The 21,009-nt window shown below is 39.3% G+C and overlaps 1 protein-coding gene across 1 annotated transcript in view; it reads right to left on the bottom strand.

The window, feature by feature from the left end:
* The window catches only part of SAMHD1 (SAM and HD domain containing deoxynucleoside triphosphate triphosphohydrolase 1), a 52,279-nt gene that overhangs the window by 21,221 nt on the left and 10,049 nt on the right, over nucleotides 1–21,009 (bottom strand). Inside the window, exons 4-7 of the mRNA XM_032419448.1 lie at nucleotides 11,966–12,126; nucleotides 9,995–10,110; nucleotides 8,227–8,297; nucleotides 1,796–1,951 (exon numbers count right to left, since the gene is read on the bottom strand). Coding sequence (XP_032275339.1) covers nucleotides 1,796–1,951; nucleotides 8,227–8,297; nucleotides 9,995–10,110; nucleotides 11,966–12,126 — 504 coding nt within the window. The remainder of the gene's footprint in view (nucleotides 1–1,795; nucleotides 1,952–8,226; nucleotides 8,298–9,994; nucleotides 10,111–11,965; nucleotides 12,127–21,009) is intronic.

The following is a 21,009-nucleotide window of genomic DNA, read 5'->3' as shown; positions in this document are numbered from 1 at the left end:
AGCAACTGTGTTCACCTAAAAATCATAAACAGATACTTGAATGGGAATGTGAGATAACTTAGAAGGTTCTACTCTTTCCTTCTTCCACTTAATTCCTAAACTATTAGAAAAAGTTAAAGAAATGCTAAGGTATGTGATATCCTGTTAATACTAAACCTTGTGCCATTGAAAGGATCCTAACTCGGGGCGCCTGGGTGGCTCAGATAGTTAAGCCTCTGCCTTCGGCTCAGGTCATGATCCCAGGGTCCTGGGATCGAGTCCCACATCTGGCTCCCTGCTCAGCAGAGAGCCTGCTTCTCCCTCTGCCTCTGAACCTCCCCCTGCTCATGCTCTCTATCTCTCTGTCTCAAATGAATAAATAAAAAAAATCTTAAAAAAAAAAAAGGGGATCCTAACTCGTTACATTTCTCATAACCAACAAGCTTTCTTCTTTTCTTGGCTTAAAAGTTTCTTTAAAATATAAAATCTCGGGGCGCCTGGGTGGCTCAGTCATTAAGCGTCTGCCTTCGGCTCAGTCATGATCCCAGCGTCCTGGGATCGAGCCCCACATCGGGCTCCCTGCCCAGAGGGGAGGCTGCTATTCCTGCTCCCTCCGCAGCTCCCCCCCGTTTATGCTCTCTCTCTGTCAAATAAATAAATGAAATCTTAAAAAAAAATTTTTTTTGAAGCTCCCATATTTTGGAAATAGAGTATTTGCTTCAAAATCCAGCTCTTCATCTTATATCTTACAAATAGATTTGTATATTTATTCAAGGAAAAAAAAATTTAGAGGGAAATTATTTTTCAACTTCTTTTTTATTATTTATTTTTTTTAAGTATTTTATTTATTTATTTGATAGCGAGCATGAGCAGGAGGAGAGGCAGAGGAAGAAGCAGACTCCCTGCTGAGCAGGGAGCCCCAGGTGGGGCTTGATCCCAGAACCCTGGGATCATGACCTGAGCGGAAGGCAGATGCTTAACCAACTGAGCCACCCAGGTGCCCCATTTATCTGTCTATCTATCTATCTATCTGTCTGTCTGTCTATCTATCTATCTATCTATCTATCAATCATTTATCTATCTATCTATCTGGGGGGGAGGGGCAGATGGAGAAGGAGAGAGAGAATCCCAAGTAGGCTCCATGCCCAGCACAGAGCCTGACATGGGGCTCAATCTCAGAACCCTGAGATCATGACCTGAGCCAAAACCAAGAGTTGGACACGTAATCAACCAAGCCACCCAGGCGCCCCTCAACTTCTTTTTAATTAAAACAAACAAACAAAAAAACAAAAGAGATTTTCCTTTGAACTATTCAACTTTTTTTCTAGGTCTTCATATATCTAAATATTTCAGACGCTAATTTTTTTTATCATTTTATTTTTTTCTCTTTTTTAAATTTCCTTTTCTGAGTCCTGCCCCCTCTCATTTTTCCCTCCCCCCCACTTCCCATTCCCTCACACCTTTCCCCCAGCACTCAAACATGTTAATTTTAATGGGGAAACAAGACACATACTTTTACATTTTCCAAATGACATTACCTCCGACTCCTATGTAGAATACTGCATATCTATCCGCCAAAAAATATTTACATATGTATTTTAATTTGGGGGGTAACTTCTAAAGATCTCAGTTAAGAGATAAAAAAATAGATAAGCCTTTCATTTTTTTGGTATTAAACAGTAGAAACATATCATGTATTTTATCATTTAGTCTCCTTAAAATAGCCAAATGTCTCTCTTCATATAGCTCTGAAGGAAACTAGGAAAGACTAGACAGGAAACACAGTCAATTCAAATTAAGTTGTACACGAACTTACCGAAGAATCTTTGATTGGTGATTCAAGTGGTCCTGTAATCTGTTCCTTGATAAAGCAAATGTCTTCTTCAGGGATGAGACCATAGTATTCCATGACTTCTTTGAGTCCATTAGAATTAACTAGGTGCTCAAACATCATCACTGAGCCCTGTTCATGCTAGGAAAAGTCAACACAATATGGTCTGTTATAAACTCTAGTGCATTAGGGACCCCAGATAATCCAAATTATTCTTGATTCCAGGTAATTCAAAGATAAATTTCTACTGCATATTAATTATCTAGCTTTCAGCTACTGTCTTGCAGATATTTTTTTTTTTTAAGTAGACTACACACCCAGCATGGAGCCCAAGGCAGGGCTTTACCTCAGGATCCTGAGATTGAGACCTGAGCTAAGATCAAGAGTCCGATGCCTCACCGCCTGAGCACCCAGGCATCCCTTGCAGATATTTTTTAAAAACCTGTCAAATTTGTTTCTATTTTACTACCGATAAGCCTTTTATGTATCATGTTCATCATTATTTCATAAATATATTTAATGTGGGGCACCTGGGTGGCTCAGTTGGTTAAGCGTCTGCCTTTAGCTCAGGTCATGATCCCAGGGTCTTGGGATCCAGTCCCGCTTCAGGCTCCCTGCTCAGCGGAGAGCCTGCTTCTCCCTCTGCCTGCCTGCCTGCCGCTCCCCCTGCTTGTGCACTTGTGCGCTCTCTCTCTGTCAAATAAATAAATAAATTTTTTTTAAAGAAAGTAATAAATATATTTAATGAGATATAATCATTTACAGTACAGACGTACTGCACAGTACGGGACAGAAGAATATTACCCGGTCACACAGGTAGAATCACTATAAAATTCAGTTCAACTGGGGTGCCTGGCTGGCTCAGTCAGTGGAGCATGAGACTCTTGATCTTGGGTCATGAGTTCAAGCCCCACATTGGGTGTGAAGCCTACTTAAAATTTAAAATTAAAAAAAAAATTCAGTTCTATTATTTCATCAGCCTTGAAACATCGTTACAAATTCTGTTAGCACTTCCATCTAGTGGCGAAAAGGGGTAATTGCAAACTTGCCAGTAAAAACAAAAGCGTTTTAGAGCTTTGTGGTCAGCATTGAGATGGGAATCTCAAACTGGCCTCTTTTTACTCCTCTGTCTCCGCTCTCTCATTCATAATTGTAAAAATCAAATGATCCCCTGAAGACATCGGTGCCATCACAGGTCTTACCAAAAACTGATTCAATATGAAAACAAAAACCTTAATGGTCCTACAACTATTTTTTTAAAAATTGAATCAAGATGCATATTAATTACAAAGAGAAAAAACAGTTAAAGTTTATAATGGGAAATCTGGTAAACATTGCCTGAATCAAGTGATCAAAGTTAATATCACCAGCAGTGTGCTAAACAGATTTTATGTGCCTCTGATGTGATATACTAAGAAGATACAATGTGGCATTCTGCCAAAAACACAGAGTCTGACAGTATGTATCAGAAAACTGCAAACATCAGACAAATTGAAGGACATTCCAGAAACAACTCAACTGTACTCTTCAAAAAATAACAAGGTCGACGGGCACCTGGGTGGCTCAGTTGGTTAAGCGACTGCCTTCGGCTCAGGTCATGATCCTGGAGTCCTGGGATCGAGCCCCGCATCGGGCTCCCTGCTCAGTGGGGAGTCTGCTTCTCCCTCTGGCCCTCCCCCCTTTCATGCTCTCTCTATTTCATTCTCTCTCTCAAATAAACAAATAAAATCTTAAAAAAAGAAAAATAACAAGGTCTTAAAAGATAAAGACTGAAGACTTGTTCCAGATCAAAGGAGAGTAAAGAAAAATAGCAACTAAGTAGTATGTATGGATCAGGGAGGGAAAAAAAAAAAAGTTTTCTTCCTCCTTTTCTATAGGGACAATTGGTGCAATTTGAAAGAAATAAAAATTAGATAATAGTATAGTATCGATATTAATTTTCTGGTTTAGGTACTTGTACTGAGGTCATGTAAGAGAATGTTCTTGTTTTTAGGAAATACTCACTGAAGTATTTAGGAATAAAGGGGTTTGTCTACAACTTACTTTCAAATGGTTCAGAAAAAAATATATTACTTTTTAAAAGATTTTTATTAAGTAATCTCTACACCCAATACGGGGCTCAAACTCATAAGCCAGAGATCAAGAATCCCATGCTCCACCGACTGACCCAGCCAGGCACCCCCCCAAAAATGTATATATACAGAAAAATCTAAGTCCCACAAAGATAGTATGGACAAGAGCAAGGAAAATTATAAGCAACTCAGGAGTAAATATAACAAAAGATGTATAAAAACTTTATGGAGAAAATTATAAAATTTAAAATAGAAGAGCCAAGGGCCAAAGATACTCAATAAAAGAACAGGGTGCAAACAATTGTACTACCAACTATCAAGACTTATTATAAAGTAATAATAATTAAGAAAGTGTGGAATAGGGGCACCTGGGTGAGTCGGTGGTTGGGCATCTGACTCATGATTTCAGCTTGGAGGGTGATCTCGGGGTCATGGGATTGAGCCCCGAGTTGGGCTCCCCGCTCAGCATGGAGTCTGCTTGGGATTCTCTGTCTCCCTCTCCCTCTGCCCCTCCCCTGCTCCCATGCTCTCTCTCTCTCTCTCTCTAAAATAAATAAAGTGTCTGACTTTTGGTTTTGGCTCAGGTCATGATCTAAGGGTCCTGAGATGGAGCCAAGCATCAGACTCCATACTCAGCAGGGAACCTGCTTCTTTCCTTCTCCCTCTGGCCCTCTCCCTGCTCATGTGCTCTCTCTCTCTCAAATAAAGAAATCTTTAAAAGAACAAAAATTTTAAAAAATAAAAATAAAAATAAATAAATAGGGGTGCTTGGGTGGCTTAGTCAGATCTGACTCTTGGTTTCAGCTTGGGTCATGATCTCATGGGTCGTGGGATCAAGCCCTGTGTCAGGCTCTGCTCTCAGCAAGGGGTTGGCTTGGGGATTCTCTCTGCCCTTCCCTCCACTGTCTGTCTCTCTCTTAAAAATAAATAAATAAATCTTTTTAAAAACACAAAACATAAAAATAAATAAAATCTTAAAAAAAGGTGAAAGGCCAATTTTTTTTTAATTTAAAATTTTAAAAATTTATTTATTTAAGTTACACCCAACGTGGGGCTTGAACTCACAATTATGAGATCAAGAGCTGCATGCTCTAGCGACTGAGCCACCCAGGCACCCCTGAAAGGCCAAAAAAAAATTTTTTTTGGAAGATGTATTTATTTATTTTAGAGAGAGAGAGAGCACGAGTGGGAGGAACAGAAGGAAAGAGACTCTCAAGCAGACTCAGTGCCGAGCAAGGAGCCCCACGTGGGGCTTGATCCCATGACCCTGAGATCAGGGCCTGAAACAAAATCCAAGAATCAGACACCTAACTGATTGTGCCACCCAGACACTGCTGAAAGGCCAAATTTTCAAATATAAAGACTTGGAAATTGGGACGCCTTGATCTCAGGGTTGTGAGTTCAAGCCCCATGTTGGGAGTGGAGCCTACTTTAAAAAATAAATACAAAGACTTGCAAATGACTGAATAGATCCTTTTTAGATCAGCCTTGCTGAAGAAAACAACTATTAAGTCTGGACAACTTCCTACAGGTACTGGCAGGCAACCAAAAGCAGACAGATGTGAGCAGGAAGTTAACACTTGGAAAAAAGCCTTCGGCAATATGCCAGTTATTTTATGGCGTTTAGCATGAGGCCCCAAGGCAGCAAAACTACAGAGAAACTACCCATCTTAGTCGAAGAACCAGAATACTTCATCAGAATTTAAAATTTGGGGGCACCTGGGTGGCTCAGTTGTTAAGTGTCTGCCTTCGGCTCAGGTCATGATCCCAGGGTCCTGGGACGAGCCCCACATCGGGCTCCCTGCTCGGCAGGAAGCCTGCTTCTACCTCTCCCACTCCCCCTGCTTGTGTTCCCTCTCTCGCTGTGTCTCTCTCTGTCAAATAAATAAATAAAATCTTAAAAAAAAAAAAAAGAATTTAAAATTTGTTTCTCAAAAGGCACTATTAAAAATAATGCATTGGCAAGTTCGAGATGGGAAAAAAATCTTCACAATACATATATCTATTATATATATATATATATATAGTTACTACATACACTATTATATATGTATATATAGTTATATCATATATATAATTACTCAAATCAACAATTAAAAGGCAAGCAATAACAGTTTTTAATGTTGAAAGAACTCTTCACAAAAGATATATCAATAACAAAGTACAGGAAATGGTATTCAACGTACATCGAAGAACGTCAATAAAAAAGCCCCCCAAAACCCCAAAACACCACTTGACACTCATTAGGTTAATCTAAAAAACCAAATGTTGATGAGGCTATGGGACAAGGAAATCTCCCACAGTGCTTACAGAGCATAAAATGGTACAATATGGGAGAGGTCTGGGAGTTTCTAACAAAGTAAACATGCATCTACTTTATGATGTGGCACTTTTAGGCATTTTACGTAAAAGAAATGAAGACATTTTCCACAAAAATCATGTACAGTGATGTGTATAGCAACCTCATTTGTAATAGTCAAAAAGTGAAAACAACCCAAATTCTATCAAAGGGAAAAAAGGATAAACAAATCACAATTTACCCATACAACAGAATACTAACTCAGCAATAAGCAGGGATCAGAAGGTGATGCATGCAACATGAAGGAATCTCACAATCATCATGTTGTGTGAATAAAAGCAAGACACAAAAGAGTATCTACGATATGATTCTACTTATATCAAATCTAAGAATAGACAAAGCTAATTAATCTTAGTTTATAAAACTCAGAAGGTGATGAGGGAGAAGTAGGCACCGACTGAGAATTTTCCAAGAAGATGAAGACATTCCATATCCTGACTTGGGTAGTGGTTACGTGGATGTATACACCTGCCAAAATTCACTGAACCAGGGCACCTGACTGGCTCAGTCAGTGCAGTGTGTGACTCTTGATCTCGGGGTTGTGAGTTTGAGCCCCATGTTAGGTGTAGAGATTACTTAAACAAACAACAAACTTTAAAAAAATTCACTGAACTGTACACTTAAGATCAGTACAACTTACTATATGTGAATTTTTCCTTTGAAAGAAAGAAAAGTAGGGGTGCCTGGTTGGCTCAGTTGGTGAAGCATGTGACTCTTGATCTTGGGGTCATGAGTTCAAGCCCCACATTGGGTGTAGATGTTACTTAAGAAAAGTAAAATATTTTAAAAAAAGAAAGAAAGAAAATAGAGGTTGATGTGGAAGAACCGTTCAGTACATATTAATATCCTTTTCTACTCCATGTTCCAGAAATACAATGTTGTAAAAAATGGAAGCCAGCATAACTTCACTTTTCAAAAATTGATTCCAAAAATACGGGTCAGCCACCTGCATATCCTAATTATAAAATAGTTCAATTAATATAAATGATGAAACTTGCCTGGTATTGGCTACTTCATGATTAAAAAAAAAAAGTTAAAATGGCGTTGGCCTTTTATTTATTTTTTCAATAGTGTGATAGAATAGTAAGAGCATTAAATTAGCAGCTAGAGGGACACCTGGGTGGATCAGTTGGTTAAGCATCTGCCTTTGGCTCAGGTCAGGATCTGGGGGTCCTGGGACTGAGCCCCGAGTTGGGCTTCCCGCTCAGCAGAGAGTCTGCTTCTCCCTCTCCCCCTCCACCCCACTTGTGCTCTGTCTCTCTCTCAAATAAATAAAATCTTTTTTAAAAATTTAGCAGCTAGGGGCGCCTGGGTGGCTCAGATGGTTAAGCGTCTGCCTTCGGCTCAGGTCATGATCCCAGGGTCCTGGGATCGAGTCCCGCATCGGGCTCCCTGCTCCTTGGGAGCCTGCTTCTCCCTCTGCCTCTCTCTCTCTCTCTGTCTCTCATGAATAAATAAATAAAAAATCTTTAAAAATTTAGCAGCTAGAAAACCTGGTTTTCTAGTGCTGGCTCTACCATTTAACAGCTTTGTGATTTTTTTTTTTTTTTTAAGATTTTTTTTTTGAGAGAGAGAGAGCGAGCACGTGTGAGCAGGAGGAAGGGGCAGAGGGAGAAGGAGACGAAGCAGACTCTGTGCTGAATGCAGAGCCCAATGAGGGTCTCGATCTCACAACCCATGAGATCATGACCTAAGCCGAAACCAAGAGTCGTTCACTTAACTGACTGCCACCCAGGCGCCCCAAGCTTTGTGATTTTTTTGTATATCAGTATACCTCTGTGAGCTTCAAGTTCCTTTACACTTATAAAAATGTAGGTAATGATTCTTTCCTTAAAGACTACTGGGAGATCAAATTAAATACACACACACACACACATATGCCATATATATATGAATATGAGTACACTGTAATAGAGAAGTATACTATCACACAGCAATGGTTGCTTAAATAGTCTTTGCTAACTATTGAATATATGAATACATACCGTCCATTTCACATTTGGGCGAGCAAGTGGAATAAATCGTCCATCAAACATATGAGAAAATGGCCCATGACCTTAAAAACAAAAGCAGCCTTAGAACAAGGAAATTGCCTGTAAACTGGTAAAATGTAAATCTATTTTTTTATCTTTTTAGCTTAACTTGAAAATGAACAGAAATTAATAATCTATAAGTACATCACAAAAAGGGACAAACAAATCCTTCCCTTCTATTTTCTAAAACAAGAGATTAGGAAATAAAATCATATAGGAAAGTCAGGTGTCCATGGAGGGGTCTCTGAGTTATCAGAGCTTACATAAATCTGATGAAAGGACAGTTCTGTGTTAACTAAAAGGAATGTTAAGGAAAAACCTTTGGCATCTTCAGATTGAATATATTAGAATAGCCATTTTAAGACAATCCCTTGGGGTGCAGGAAGAAAATAATATAACTTTATTTTTCTACTCTCATCCTTTAAAAACATCTTTTTTCATGTAAATTTTATAATGTACATAATATATTTTATAGTAAATATACACACTTGGATTTTTACTGCTGATGTGGGCAACCAAAAGTGGAGATCACTAGTTTATCTTATTCATAAGTGATTTTTAACATTCCACTCATTTAATAATATGAAACTTTGTTGACACGCAACTCTATAATTATCAGAATTTCTGAAATGAGTCAGTTGGCTGAAGAGGGACTCCACCTGGACCAGCCCTGGGCCTTTCTGCAAATCGCAGTCTATGCAAAAAGGCTCATGAGTGCAGTATTCAGAATCCTAGAGACTGGCAAAGGTTTCCCAATGATACCCTCTCAAAATACCTAGAATCTGTTAAATTTATCATCTAGGAGTGATATTGGTCTACTGACATCTCCAAGGGGACAAGCTAGGAGAGTGCCCTACCCCTTTAAGAATCTGGCTAGGGGCGCCTGGGTGGCTTAGTCGTTAAGTGTCTGCCTTTGGCTCAGGTCATGTTCCCAGGGTCCTGGGATTGAGCCCCACATCAGGCTCCCTGCTCAGCTGGAAGCCTGCTTCTCCCTCTCCCACTCACCCTGCTTGTGTTCCTGCTCTCGCTGTCTCTCTCTCTGTCAAAAAAAAAAAAAAAGAATCTGGCTATTTTGAAACACAGATACCTCCCTTTCTCTGCCCTGAGGGCACACACAAACTCTTAGGCCCCTCCAATAGGTAGGAATAAACTACAAAGAGATGGGGGTAAAAACTCCTATAACAAAGAGGACAATCTCTTTTCTCTTTCTTTGTCAAAGAAGGATGATACTCTTCTACTTGGATTTAAGTGGTCCAAGACCTCACATGGGTCAGGGAAGAAAAGGAGTTCTCTAAATCTGTTGTTAATCTGCTAGGGCAGATTATGTATTCTGGGTACGAGAAGAATGGATTTGATAAAGTAACTGAAAGAAAAATGGCAATTTTTCAACAAGAAGAATAAAACAAAGATAAAACTCACATCCTCCTAAACACAGTAGTCAAAAAAATTTCACTATCAGAAAGTCCTTTCATATAACTTGTAGCAAAGATGTGTAACATGGGAAATACACTGAAAGACTACAAAAAAAAAAAAAAAAAGAGCAATGCTTTGGGCTTATGAATCACGCTAGGAAGAAGCAATGGCATATTTAGATTAATGTTAACTGCAGAATTAAAACATAATTTTCATGTATCTTTTGGTTAATCGGATTTTTTAATTTCAAAGAGAGATAACACATTATGGTTTTACATGAACAACTTTGGTTCTTTGTACAACATACCGAGATCATGACAAAGGCCAGCAATCTGAACACAGAGCACATCTCGTGCACTTATCTGCAGCTCTGGTTGTTTCTCACGCAGTGCACGAACCAGACATCCTGCTAGATACCCTACACTGCAGAGTAAGCAAAACAAAAAACAACATAAAGTCACTCTTCCATTTGAAAGATGATACTTCTGGACCTCAAGAATTTTAACATGTTTCTCAAATGCTCTAATACATGTATACAACAAGTTAACAGAGTAGTCAAGTAGTCTGTTTCAGAACTAGGCAGAAACACACAAACAGAATCCCCAAAGCAGGACCACAATCAGTAATCATTAGGGAAATGTAATATCAAAATCGCAATGAGATACCACCCTCACACGCCTTAGAAAGGCTATTATAAAACAAAACAAAACAAAACAAAACCACAAATGTCGGCTAGAACGTGGAGAAATTAGAACCCTTATGCACTGTTGTTGGGAGTGTATAATGGTGCAGCCACTATGAAAAACAATATGGTAGCTCCTCAAAAAATTAAAAATAAAATTACCATATGGTCCAGCAGTTCCACTCTGGGTATACACCCAAAACACTAAAAGCAGGGTCTCAAAGAGATATATGCACACCATGTTCATAGCAACACTATTCACAATAGCCAGAGATGGAAGCAACCCAAGTGTCCACTCACAAATAAAGGGATAAACAAAATATGGTATAAGCATATAATTGAGTATTACTCAGTCTTAAAAAAGAATTTCTCACACATGCTCCAACATAGATGAACTTTGAGAAAATTATGCTAAGTGAATTGAGCCAGTCACAAAAAGACAAATACTGTAGGATATTACTTATATGAGATACCTAGAATACTTAAATTCATAGGAACCAAAAGCAGAATGGTGATGACCAGAGGCTAGAGGGAGAGGAGAATGGGGAACTGTTATTTAATGGGTATAGAGTTTCAGTTTTGCAAGATGAAAAGGTTCTGGAGTTTGGTTGCACAATAATATGGATATATTTAACACTACTGAATTGTACACTTAAAAATGGCTTAGGTGGTAAATTTTATATTCTATGTATTTTACCACAAAAAAAATTTTTTTTTTTTCAAAGAAGCAGGACTTCTGGCTTTGTAATGTTGACAACACAGATAGAAGATAAAGTGCCTGACAAATGTTAAAAGCACTTTTAGCATTTCCCCCTAAAAGTAATTCCTGAGAATACAATATCTTTCTTTCCCCTTTAACTCTGAACTCCATGAAGTTAGAGACAATTGCTACATTGTTGGTTTGGTAGGGCCTAGTGACTTTTCAATAAATATGTGTTGATGAATGAATGTACATTTGGGTAGACACTTGTGTTCCTGCTATTAAAAACACTTGAAAAAAAAAAACCCACAAAAAACAAAAAACACTTCAAACAAACAAAACAAAGTAAAACAGTGTGAGTACTTCATGAAACCTAGAAAACTGTCCAGTTCTTCCCAGCCCATATTCTCCTGGCTCCAGATTTTACAATGGAAAAGCAGACCAAATTCTCAACTTAGTTGTATGTAACAGAGGTGCCACCTTCTCTAAGTTTATGAATATTTTCCTGATCTACAAATTTCCTGATAGGTGAAGAAAATCATCTGCTTTCAAAGGCAATTCTGTACAAGACTAAACAGGAAAATTTAAAAAATCAAACTTACAGTTAGTTATATCAGTAACCAACCCTGTTAGGTTTTAAATATTTAAACACAAATATGTCATCCAAATGACCTGTCAATAGACAGTTTATCTTTCCAGTAAAGATCTGAACTGGCTTGTAAGAATACATAAAATAAACAAAATATAGCAAGGTACATCAAAGCCTCAATTTTCTCATCAGCAAAATATGGATATTATTACCATTTTGTAAAACTGTTCTCTAAAAGATGAGACAGTCATTTCATGATAAAGAAGGTATTTAATAACTGTAAATTCCCCATTAACTGCCTTCTTACCCTAGACTGTGCTCAAATCGATTGTGTGAAGCGCCTGGAAAAATGTAGTAACTGCCTCCCAACTGTTTGATATATCGAAGCCGCTGAAATTGAGGTGTGTCGATGATTCGGATGAGGAGAGGGTGGAGTTCAATGTGGCCATGGATAGGATCATTAATTACCTAGAAAATTATGTTTAAATTAATATCAGTAACAATATGTAACTTCATCTAAAATTTTTGTGCAGCCATTCCTATCTACAGTGTACAAAGCTATTCAATTGTTCTCAAGTAAGAACAAGACTACAGGAAATAATAAGATATTAATATCATTACCTTACTATCAGACAGATCAAGTATATTGGATCTGGGTATATTTTACTTCTTCTTAATGGATTCTAATAATAGAAAGATAAGGACTTTAATCTTTTTATTATGATTTGATTAGCCTTTAATAAGTTAGTCTTGAATTCAAGTTAAACATACTTATTTAACACACTCGTTCAGATCATAAAAGCATATTACTATAGGCAATGTGTATATTTTTTCCCCTAAATGTATCTATATACTGCCCATTAGGGAGAGAGGGAGGGAGTGAGGAAGAAAGGAAGCTTCCTATCATAAAGATAAGAAATCTGAGGCAGGAAAATAAAATTCTATACTACTTAATATTACTCAGAAATACTTAGTAAAAATAAATTTTACAATTACTTCTTACTCTAAGTTTGAACAGGGTTAAATATGGGTGAAGATTTAATGCCTCTCTATATTTCTTTAAATAAAGATACTTCTCGGGGCACCTGGGCCCTCAGTCGGTTAAGCGACTGACTCTTGGTTTCGGCTCAGGTCATGATCTCAGGGTCATGAGATGGAGCTCTGTGTCAGGCTCTGTGCTCAGAGCAGAGTCTGCTTAAGATTCTCTCTTTCCGGGGCGCCTGGGTGGCTCAGTCAGTCGTTAGGCGTCTGCCTTCGGCTCAGGTCATGATCCCAGGGTCCTGGGATCGAGCCCCGCATCGGGCTCCCTGCTCCGCGGGAAGCCTGCTTCGCTCCCTCTCCCACTCCCCCTGCTTGTGTTCTCTCTCTCGCTGTCTCTCTCTGTCAAATAAATAAATAAAATCTTTAAAAATAAAAAATAAAAAAAGATTCTCTCTTTCCCTCTCCCTCTGCCCCTCTCCCCCAGTACATGCACCCTCCTTCCCTCTCTCTCTAAAATAAACAAATAAAATCTTAAAAATATATATACTTATTTCTTAACTATCTATAACTACCTTTTAAAGAGAAAGATACAAAATAAAAAAGGAATTTAATAAATGATCTAATTCATGATTTTCAAACTGCTTCAAATTTTTCCATGAAGTTTCTTAAACATGTACGGAATTCTGGGAGGTGAAGGGCCTTGTCTGTGCCATTTACTGCCATAGTCTCAGAACGCAGCACACAGCATAGTGCCTGACACATAGTAGGAACTCAAATATGTTTTATTTTTTTATTTTTATTTTTTTTTAAGATTTTATTTATTTGAGAGAGAGAGAGAGAGAACGAGCAGTGGGGAGGGCCAGAGGGAGAGACAGAGAGAGAGAGAGAGAAACAGGTTCCCATTGAGCAGGGAGCCCGATGCGGAGCTCGATCCCAGGACCTGGAGATCATGACCTGAGCCGAAGGCAGATGCTCAACCGAATGAGCCACCCACGCGCCCCTCAAATATGTTTTAAATGACTACTGTTGGGGCACCTTCGGCTTGGGTCATGATCCCGGAGTCCCAGGATCGAGCCCCACATCTGACTCCCTGCTTAGCAGGGAGTCTGCTTCTCCCTCTCCCTCTGCTCTTCCCCTGCCCACTGCCCCCCCCACCCACTCATGCTCTTTCTCTCTCACTTACTCTCTCTCTCAAATAAGTAAAATCTTAAATAAATAAATAAATAAATAAATAACTACTGTTAAACTGTTATTGCAAAGATACATATGTTAAGATGCTATTATAGTTAAAGTGTACCATACCCATACACAGAAATATATAAAATATGAATTAGAGAAGCTCAATGCTGTAAAGAAGCTTAAAGGGGTCATCTGGTCCAATATTTGAAGATGCTGGTGATAAGGAAGTAATTTCCTTTAAAAATAGCTCAATTCAAGTTGCATACTGACTGCCTGAGTCAAGTAATGACTAAAATTTACAACTTTGTTAAACAATGTGTATGCATATTAACAAAGATTGGATTTATGGTTGATGATTGGTGAGTATTACTTTTTTTCACCCTGCTCTATAAAGCCACTTTATCACCACAATAAACTATATCAAGTTTAGTCACCTCTAATAATACACTAAGAATGATGTCAAAGTATCTCTGGAATAGAAGACACCATGAATGTTGTTAATTCAACCTTTTGGATGTCCTTATCAGACAAGAAAAAGTTCCAAAATCTTTAAAGATTTATGTATTTATTTGAGGGGATGGGAGGGGCAGAGGGAGAGAGTCCTAAGCAGACTCCACACTGAGCCTGGAGCCCAACTCAGGCCTCAATCTTATGGCCCTGAGATCACGACCGGAGCCAAAACCAAGAGTTGGATGCTCAACTGACTGTGCCACCCAGCATCCCCCAAAATCTTTAAATATATGACAATCAGGGGTGTCTGGCTGGCTCAGTCAGTGGAGCATGCAACTCTTTTTTTTTTTTTTTAAGATTTTATTTATTTATTTGACAGAGAAAGAGATAGCGAGAGCAGGAACACGAGCAGGAACCCAAGCAGGGGGAGTGGGAGGGGGAGAAGTAGGCTCCCCACTGAGCAGGGAGCCCGATGCGGGGCTCGATCCCAGGACCCTGGGATCATGACCTGAGCCAAAGGCAGACGCTTAACAACTGAGCCACCCAGGCGTCCCGGAGCATGCAACTCTTGATAGGGTTGTGAGTTTGAGCCCCACATTGGGTGTAGAGATTACTTAAAAATAAAATATATTTAAAAAATTAAGTAAAGTAAAAAGAAAATCATATATTGGCCTATTCTTTCCCCTTATATAAAATTAATGTAACCATCACAAACAGAATCTATTTTTATTATTTTTTTAATTTTTTATATTTTTTAAAGATCGTATATATTTGTCAGAAGAGAGAAAGAGAGCAAGCACAAGCAGGGGGAACAGCAGGCAGAGGGAGAAGCAGACTCTCCACTGAGCAGGGAGCAGGGAGCTGATGTGGGACTCGATCCCAGGACCCTGGGATCGTGACCTGAGCTGAAGGTATCTTCATCCTTAACCAACTGAGACACCCAGGCATCCCCAGAATCTATTTTTTAAAAATATTTTCTTTATCTATTTGAGAGAGAAAGAGCATGAATGGGAGGAGGGGCAGAGGAAAAGGGACAAGCAGACTCCCTGCTGAGCCGGGAGCACGATGCGGGGCTCAATCCCAGGACCCTGAGATCATGACCTGCGCCAAAGTCAGATGCTTAACTGACTGAGCCATGCAGGTACCCCTAGAATCTATTTTGTTGGTTTCTCTTCAGATCGCAAAAATTATAAAAAAAAAAAATTCTATAATCTACTTTTAATCCATTTAAGGGTCTAAGTTTTTACTGTCAAGTTTTCGGGTATAAAAACTGGTTAAAACAAAGTAAATTTAAGCAGCTTTATAAAAAAAATAAAGAGAGGTGCCTGGGTGGCTCAGTCGGTTAAGCGACCAGCTCTTGGTTTTGGCTCAGGTCATGATCTCGGGGTTGTGAGATCGAGCTCCATATAGGGCTCCACACTGGGTGTGGAGCCTGCTTGAGATTCTCTCTCTCCCCCTTTCCCTCTGCCCCTTCCCCCATGCACTCTCTCTCTCAAATGGGTAAATAAAATCTTAAAAAAAAAAATAAAGAACTCACTGAAAATCATTTTTAACATATCATAACTTTTCATGTCAAAATGCATCATGAGCAATTAATTATTTTACAGATCTTAATAATTATCCTTTAAAAAAAAGATTTATTTATTTATTTGAGAGAGAGAGAGAGCATGCAATTGTGCACAAAAGTGGGGAGAGGGGCAGAGGGAAAGAGAGGACCTCAAACAACTCCAAGCTGAGCGTAAGCCCAACAGGGAGCTTGATTTCATGACCGGAGATCATGACCTGAGCTCAAATCAGAGCCAGAGGCTCAACTGACTGAGCCACCCAGGCGCCCCATCCTTTTTTTTTTTTTTTAAAGTAAGCTCTATGCCCAATGTGGGGCTTGAACTCATGACCTGTGATCAAGAATTACATGCTAAGGGAAAAAAAAAAAAGAGTTCCATGCTCTACAGACTAACAGACTGAGCCAGGCACCCCAATAATTATCCTTGTAATGGCTTCATTTCATTAATGAACTAACTTTTTCATAAAAAGATTTTTTAATTAATTTTTTAAAGATTTTATTTATTTGACACAGAGAGAGAGTGAGAGAGAGAGCACAAGCAGGGGGAGTGGCAGGCAGAGGGAGAAGGAGAAGCAGGCTCTCTGCTGAGCAAGGAGCCCAATCTGGGGCTCGATCCCAGGACCCTGGAATCATGACGTGAGCCGAAGGCAGCCACTTAACCGATTGACCCACCCAGGTGCCCCTGATTTTTTTATTTATTTTGAGAGAGTGTGTGTGTGTGCGCGCGTGCACGCGCCTGTGGGAGCACGTGAGCAAGTGTGGGGAGGGGCAGAGGCAGCGGGACAGGCAGAATCTCAACCAGACTCCACACTGAGCATGGAGCCTCACGACCCAGAGATCATGACCTGAGCCAAAGTCGAGAGTCAGATGTTTAACTGACTGAGCCACCTAGGTGCCCCATGATGAACTAACATTTTTAAACCATTCTTTAATGTTGGGCAACAAGTTGTTGGTAATTCAAGTTATATTATTTCATATTCCCTTTCTAACTCATTTTTTTTTTTTTTAAGATTTTATTTATCTATTTGACAGAGAGAGAGATAGCGAGAGAGGAAACACAAGCGGGGGAGTGGGAGAGGGAGAAGCAGGCTTCCCGCCGAGCAGGGAGCCCGATGCGGGGCTCGATCCCAGGACCCTGGGATCATGACCTGAGCCGAAGGCAGACGCTTAACGAATGAGCCACCCAGGCGCCCCTCCCTTTCTAACTCTTAACGAGTATGAATATATTAAAGTGTTTTGATCAGTGTTTATAATCTGTTATTTTTATTCTCCCAGTATTATTTAATATAAACTGCTCCTTACACTTACTTGTCACTTTTAAAGATTATATGATACTTTACTGTGTTACTAGCCAAGAAGTTTGAAAAAATCCTATTGTCTATGAATTGTCTCCTATATATGCCAAACACTGAGGATGAGATGAGTAAGGCACAATTCCTGTCCTCTGGGGGAGATAATAGAATATATGCCCAGAGTAGTGGAGTGGTCAGTTCTACCCAGAAGAAAAGAGAGAGGGAGCTATCAGAGAAAGATACAGAGCTGGTGATTCTAGAATTTAACACATATTAAGAGAAAGTACATAAAGCAGGCGTTTTACTCACTTAAGATTCATTTGACAAATTAGCACCTGTTAGGTCAAACACTATAATTCCTCCTCACTGTTACACAATTCCCGCCTTCAGAGGCCAACTAAATTTAGCATGAAGAAAATTGAACCAAGAATAAAAGGTTGTGACCTCGGGTTGGGCAATGGTTTCTTAGATACAACAAAAGCATGAGAGACAAAAAGAAAAAAACTAGGGGTGCCTGGGTTCAGTTCAGGTCATGATCCCAGGGTCCTGCTCAGCAGGGAGCCTGCTTCTCCCTCTCCCTCTGTTTGCTGCTCCCTTTGCTTGTGCTCGCTCTCTGTCAAATGAATATTTATAAAAAAAATAAACTGGACTATATCAAAATGAAAAGCTTTTTGTGCTTTAAAGAATAGCACCAAGAAAGTAAAGATGATCCAGAGAATGGGAGAAAATATTTGCCTATCATATATCTGATAAGGGACTTATATCCAGAATACATAAAGAATCTTTTTTTTTTTTTTTTAAGTAATCTCTATGCCCATTGTGGGCATTTGAACTCAATGTGGCCCAATCGAACTCATGACCCCGAGATTGAGACTTGCACGCTCTACCGAATGAGCCAGCCAGGAGCCCCAACTTGTAGACTTTTAAGCGACTGAATCATGAGCTATGTGAATTATATCTCACTAAAGCTGCTCTTTAAAAAAAAAAAAAAAAAGAATAAAAGGTGGATACCAAATTAGAGTAGGAATCAATTATTTGTTCAGCTGTACTGCTGCTGAAGCTAAGATCATATAAGCTATCAATTTCATTACTATACAGTGACTCAGTGACTAAAGTACTTAGTAACTTTAAAATCTGTTTTAAACAACTATAAGTTAAAATTTATAAATGTGGTTAGACAGTTTCCTGTTTCTGATGAAAAACAGAATAAAAGTGAGCAAATGAAACTGCTGTCTTGAATATTACTTCAAAAATATTTTGTTGTAAATTGTAACTGTGAAAATGGGGTCACAGAGATCATCTGAGATGATCTCACCGCACCCCCTATGCTGCCCTTCTCATGAAGAAAAAAACAGATTACAGGATAGCAACTTTCTTCCAACTACAGGACAAAATTGTTAAATATCATCTTTGATAAGTGATCACTCTAATTCTTCATGAAAAGAATGAGGCATTTTAATATTAGGAAACTTTTTCAGAAAGGGCTAGGATTTGATTATTCTTCAAATAAAATACTTGCTGTAAGAACTACTACTTGGCCTATAAAATTATTGTAGGACTGAACCAAACACATTGATTAAATATTTTCAAACATGGGGCGCCTGGCTGGCTCAGTCTGTGGAGCATGTGACTCTTGATCTCAGGGTTGTGACTTCAAGCCCCATTTTGGGTGTAGAGATTACTTAAAAATAAAATTTTTTTTTAAAAAAGGCAGGGGGCGCCTGGGTGGCTCAGTCAGTTGAGCGGCCGAGTCTTGGTTTCGGGATAGGTCATGATCTCATTGTCAGGGGATCGAGCCCTGTGTCGGACTCTGCTCAGCGGAGTCTGCTTCAGATTCTCTTTCCTTCTCCCTCTCCCTCCAGCTCACATGCACCTCTCTTCCTCAAATAAATAAATAAAAATCTTTAAAAATAAATAAGTAAATAGATAGATAGATAGATAGATAGATAGATAGATAGATAGATAGGGGGTGCACCTGGCTGGCTCAGTCAGAGCACACAACTTCTTTTTGTTTTTTTTTGAGAGCGAGAAAGAGAGCGAGCACGTGCAGGTGTGTGTGTACACACACATGCAAGTGGGCGGGGACAGCAGAGAGAGTGAGGGAATCTTAAGCGGGCTCCATGCCCAGCAGTGAAACTCAATCTCATGACCTTGAGAATATGACCTGAGCCAAAATCAAGAGTTAGACACTTAGTAGACTGAGCCACCCATGCACCCCAAGCACGTGACTCTTGATCTCAGGGTTGTACCTTCGAGCCCCACTTTGGGTGTAGAGATTACTTAAAATAAAATCTTAAAAATATATGTATATATATAAAATAAATAAAAAATTAAAAAAATAAAATCTTAAAAATTTTTTTTCAAACATGATTTTCAATGGATGATAAGCAGGCTAACTAGCAAAAGTAAAATTGAAATATGTATTCTCATAGGGATCTTAGATAACTTAAATACTGTAAAAATACATAAAACACCACTGATGAAAAACATAAATGATGATCACGCGAAAGGGTGCAAAAGGAGAATGAGATACCTTACACCTTTGTCCAGGTCTGAAACTAAGTTTTCTTAACCTATAGATGTCAAAAGGGTGAACAATAAGGTACAATTTCTGTCACCAACCAATCAAGGCACATTTCAGGTTCTTTTTAATTAATTAATTTATAATTATTTTAAAAGTAGTTTCTAGGGGCACCTAGGTGGCTCAGTCGGTTAAGCGGCTATCTTCGGCTCAGGTCATGATCCCAGGGTCCTGGGATCGAGTCCCGCATCAGGCTCCCTGCTTGGTGGAGAGCCTGCTTCTCCCTCTCCCTCTGCCTGCCTCTCTGCTTGCCTCTCTGCCTACTTGTGCTCTCTGTCAAATAAATAAATAAAATCTTTAAAAAAAATAAAAATAAAAAAATAAAAGTAGTCTCTATACCCAACATGGGGCTTGAACTCACAATCCCGAGGACAAGAGTGGCATGCTTTCTTTACTGACTGAGCCAGCCAGGCACCCCAAGAAACATTTCTTTAATTATGACATCAGAATCATCCCAAAGAGTTTGTGAAAAACGCACCTTCCTGGGCTTACTGTAAATTCCCATAATCAGAATTTCTGGGATGAAGGCTAGGCAGTTGACCATTTGTTAAAATGATTCTTGGGACACTGAGTCTGAAAAAAAGGGCCTTTAAGGTCTGGAAGGAGCTGGGAGATGAGAAACAAGCAACTATTGATAGATTAAACTTTAGAAATATATCTATCCTTTGGACTAATATTTGATACAAAAGTTTACCAGAATTGACATGAAAATTCAGTACAACTTCAAAAGTTATTCTATGACTGGGGGGAAAGTGGAGCTGTGTGTTGTTGTGGATGATTCTCAAAAGTGTAATGTAAAAAGAAATGTAATGTAAAATGAAAGTTTAAGGGGTGCCTGGGTGGCTTAGTTTGTTAAGCATCTGCCTTCGGCTCAGGTCATGATCCCAGGGTCCTGGGATCGAGCCCCAGGTTGGGCTCCCTGCTTAGCAGGGGAGTGTGCTTCTCCTTCTCCCTCTGCGCCTGCTCCTGTGCTCTCTCTCTCGTTCACTCTCTCTCTTTCAAATAAATAAATAAATAATATTTAAAAAAAAGAAAGTTTAGGGGCACCTGGGTGGCTCGGTCATTAAGCGACCTTTGGCTCAGGTCATGATCCCAGGTCCTGGGATCGAGCCTCACGTCGGGCTCCCTGTTCAGCGGGAAGCCTGCTTCTCTCTCTCCCACTCCCCCTGCTTGTTTTCCCTCTCACTGTGTCTCTGTCAAATAAATAAAATCTTAAAAAAAAAAAAAGTTTAAAACACTTACTGTAGGGCGCCTGGGTGGCCCAGTTGGTTAAGCAACTGCCTTCGGCTCAGGTCATGATCCTG

The sequence above is a fragment of the Phoca vitulina genome, unplaced genomic scaffold, assembly GCF_004348235.1.
Source record: "Phoca vitulina isolate PV1807 unplaced genomic scaffold, GSC_HSeal_1.0 scaffold22, whole genome shotgun sequence".
Lineage (NCBI taxonomy): Eukaryota > Metazoa > Chordata > Mammalia > Carnivora > Phocidae > Phoca > Phoca vitulina.
The sequence above is the reverse complement of the archived record's forward strand: the minus strand, read 5'-3'. Positions and strand labels throughout refer to the sequence as shown.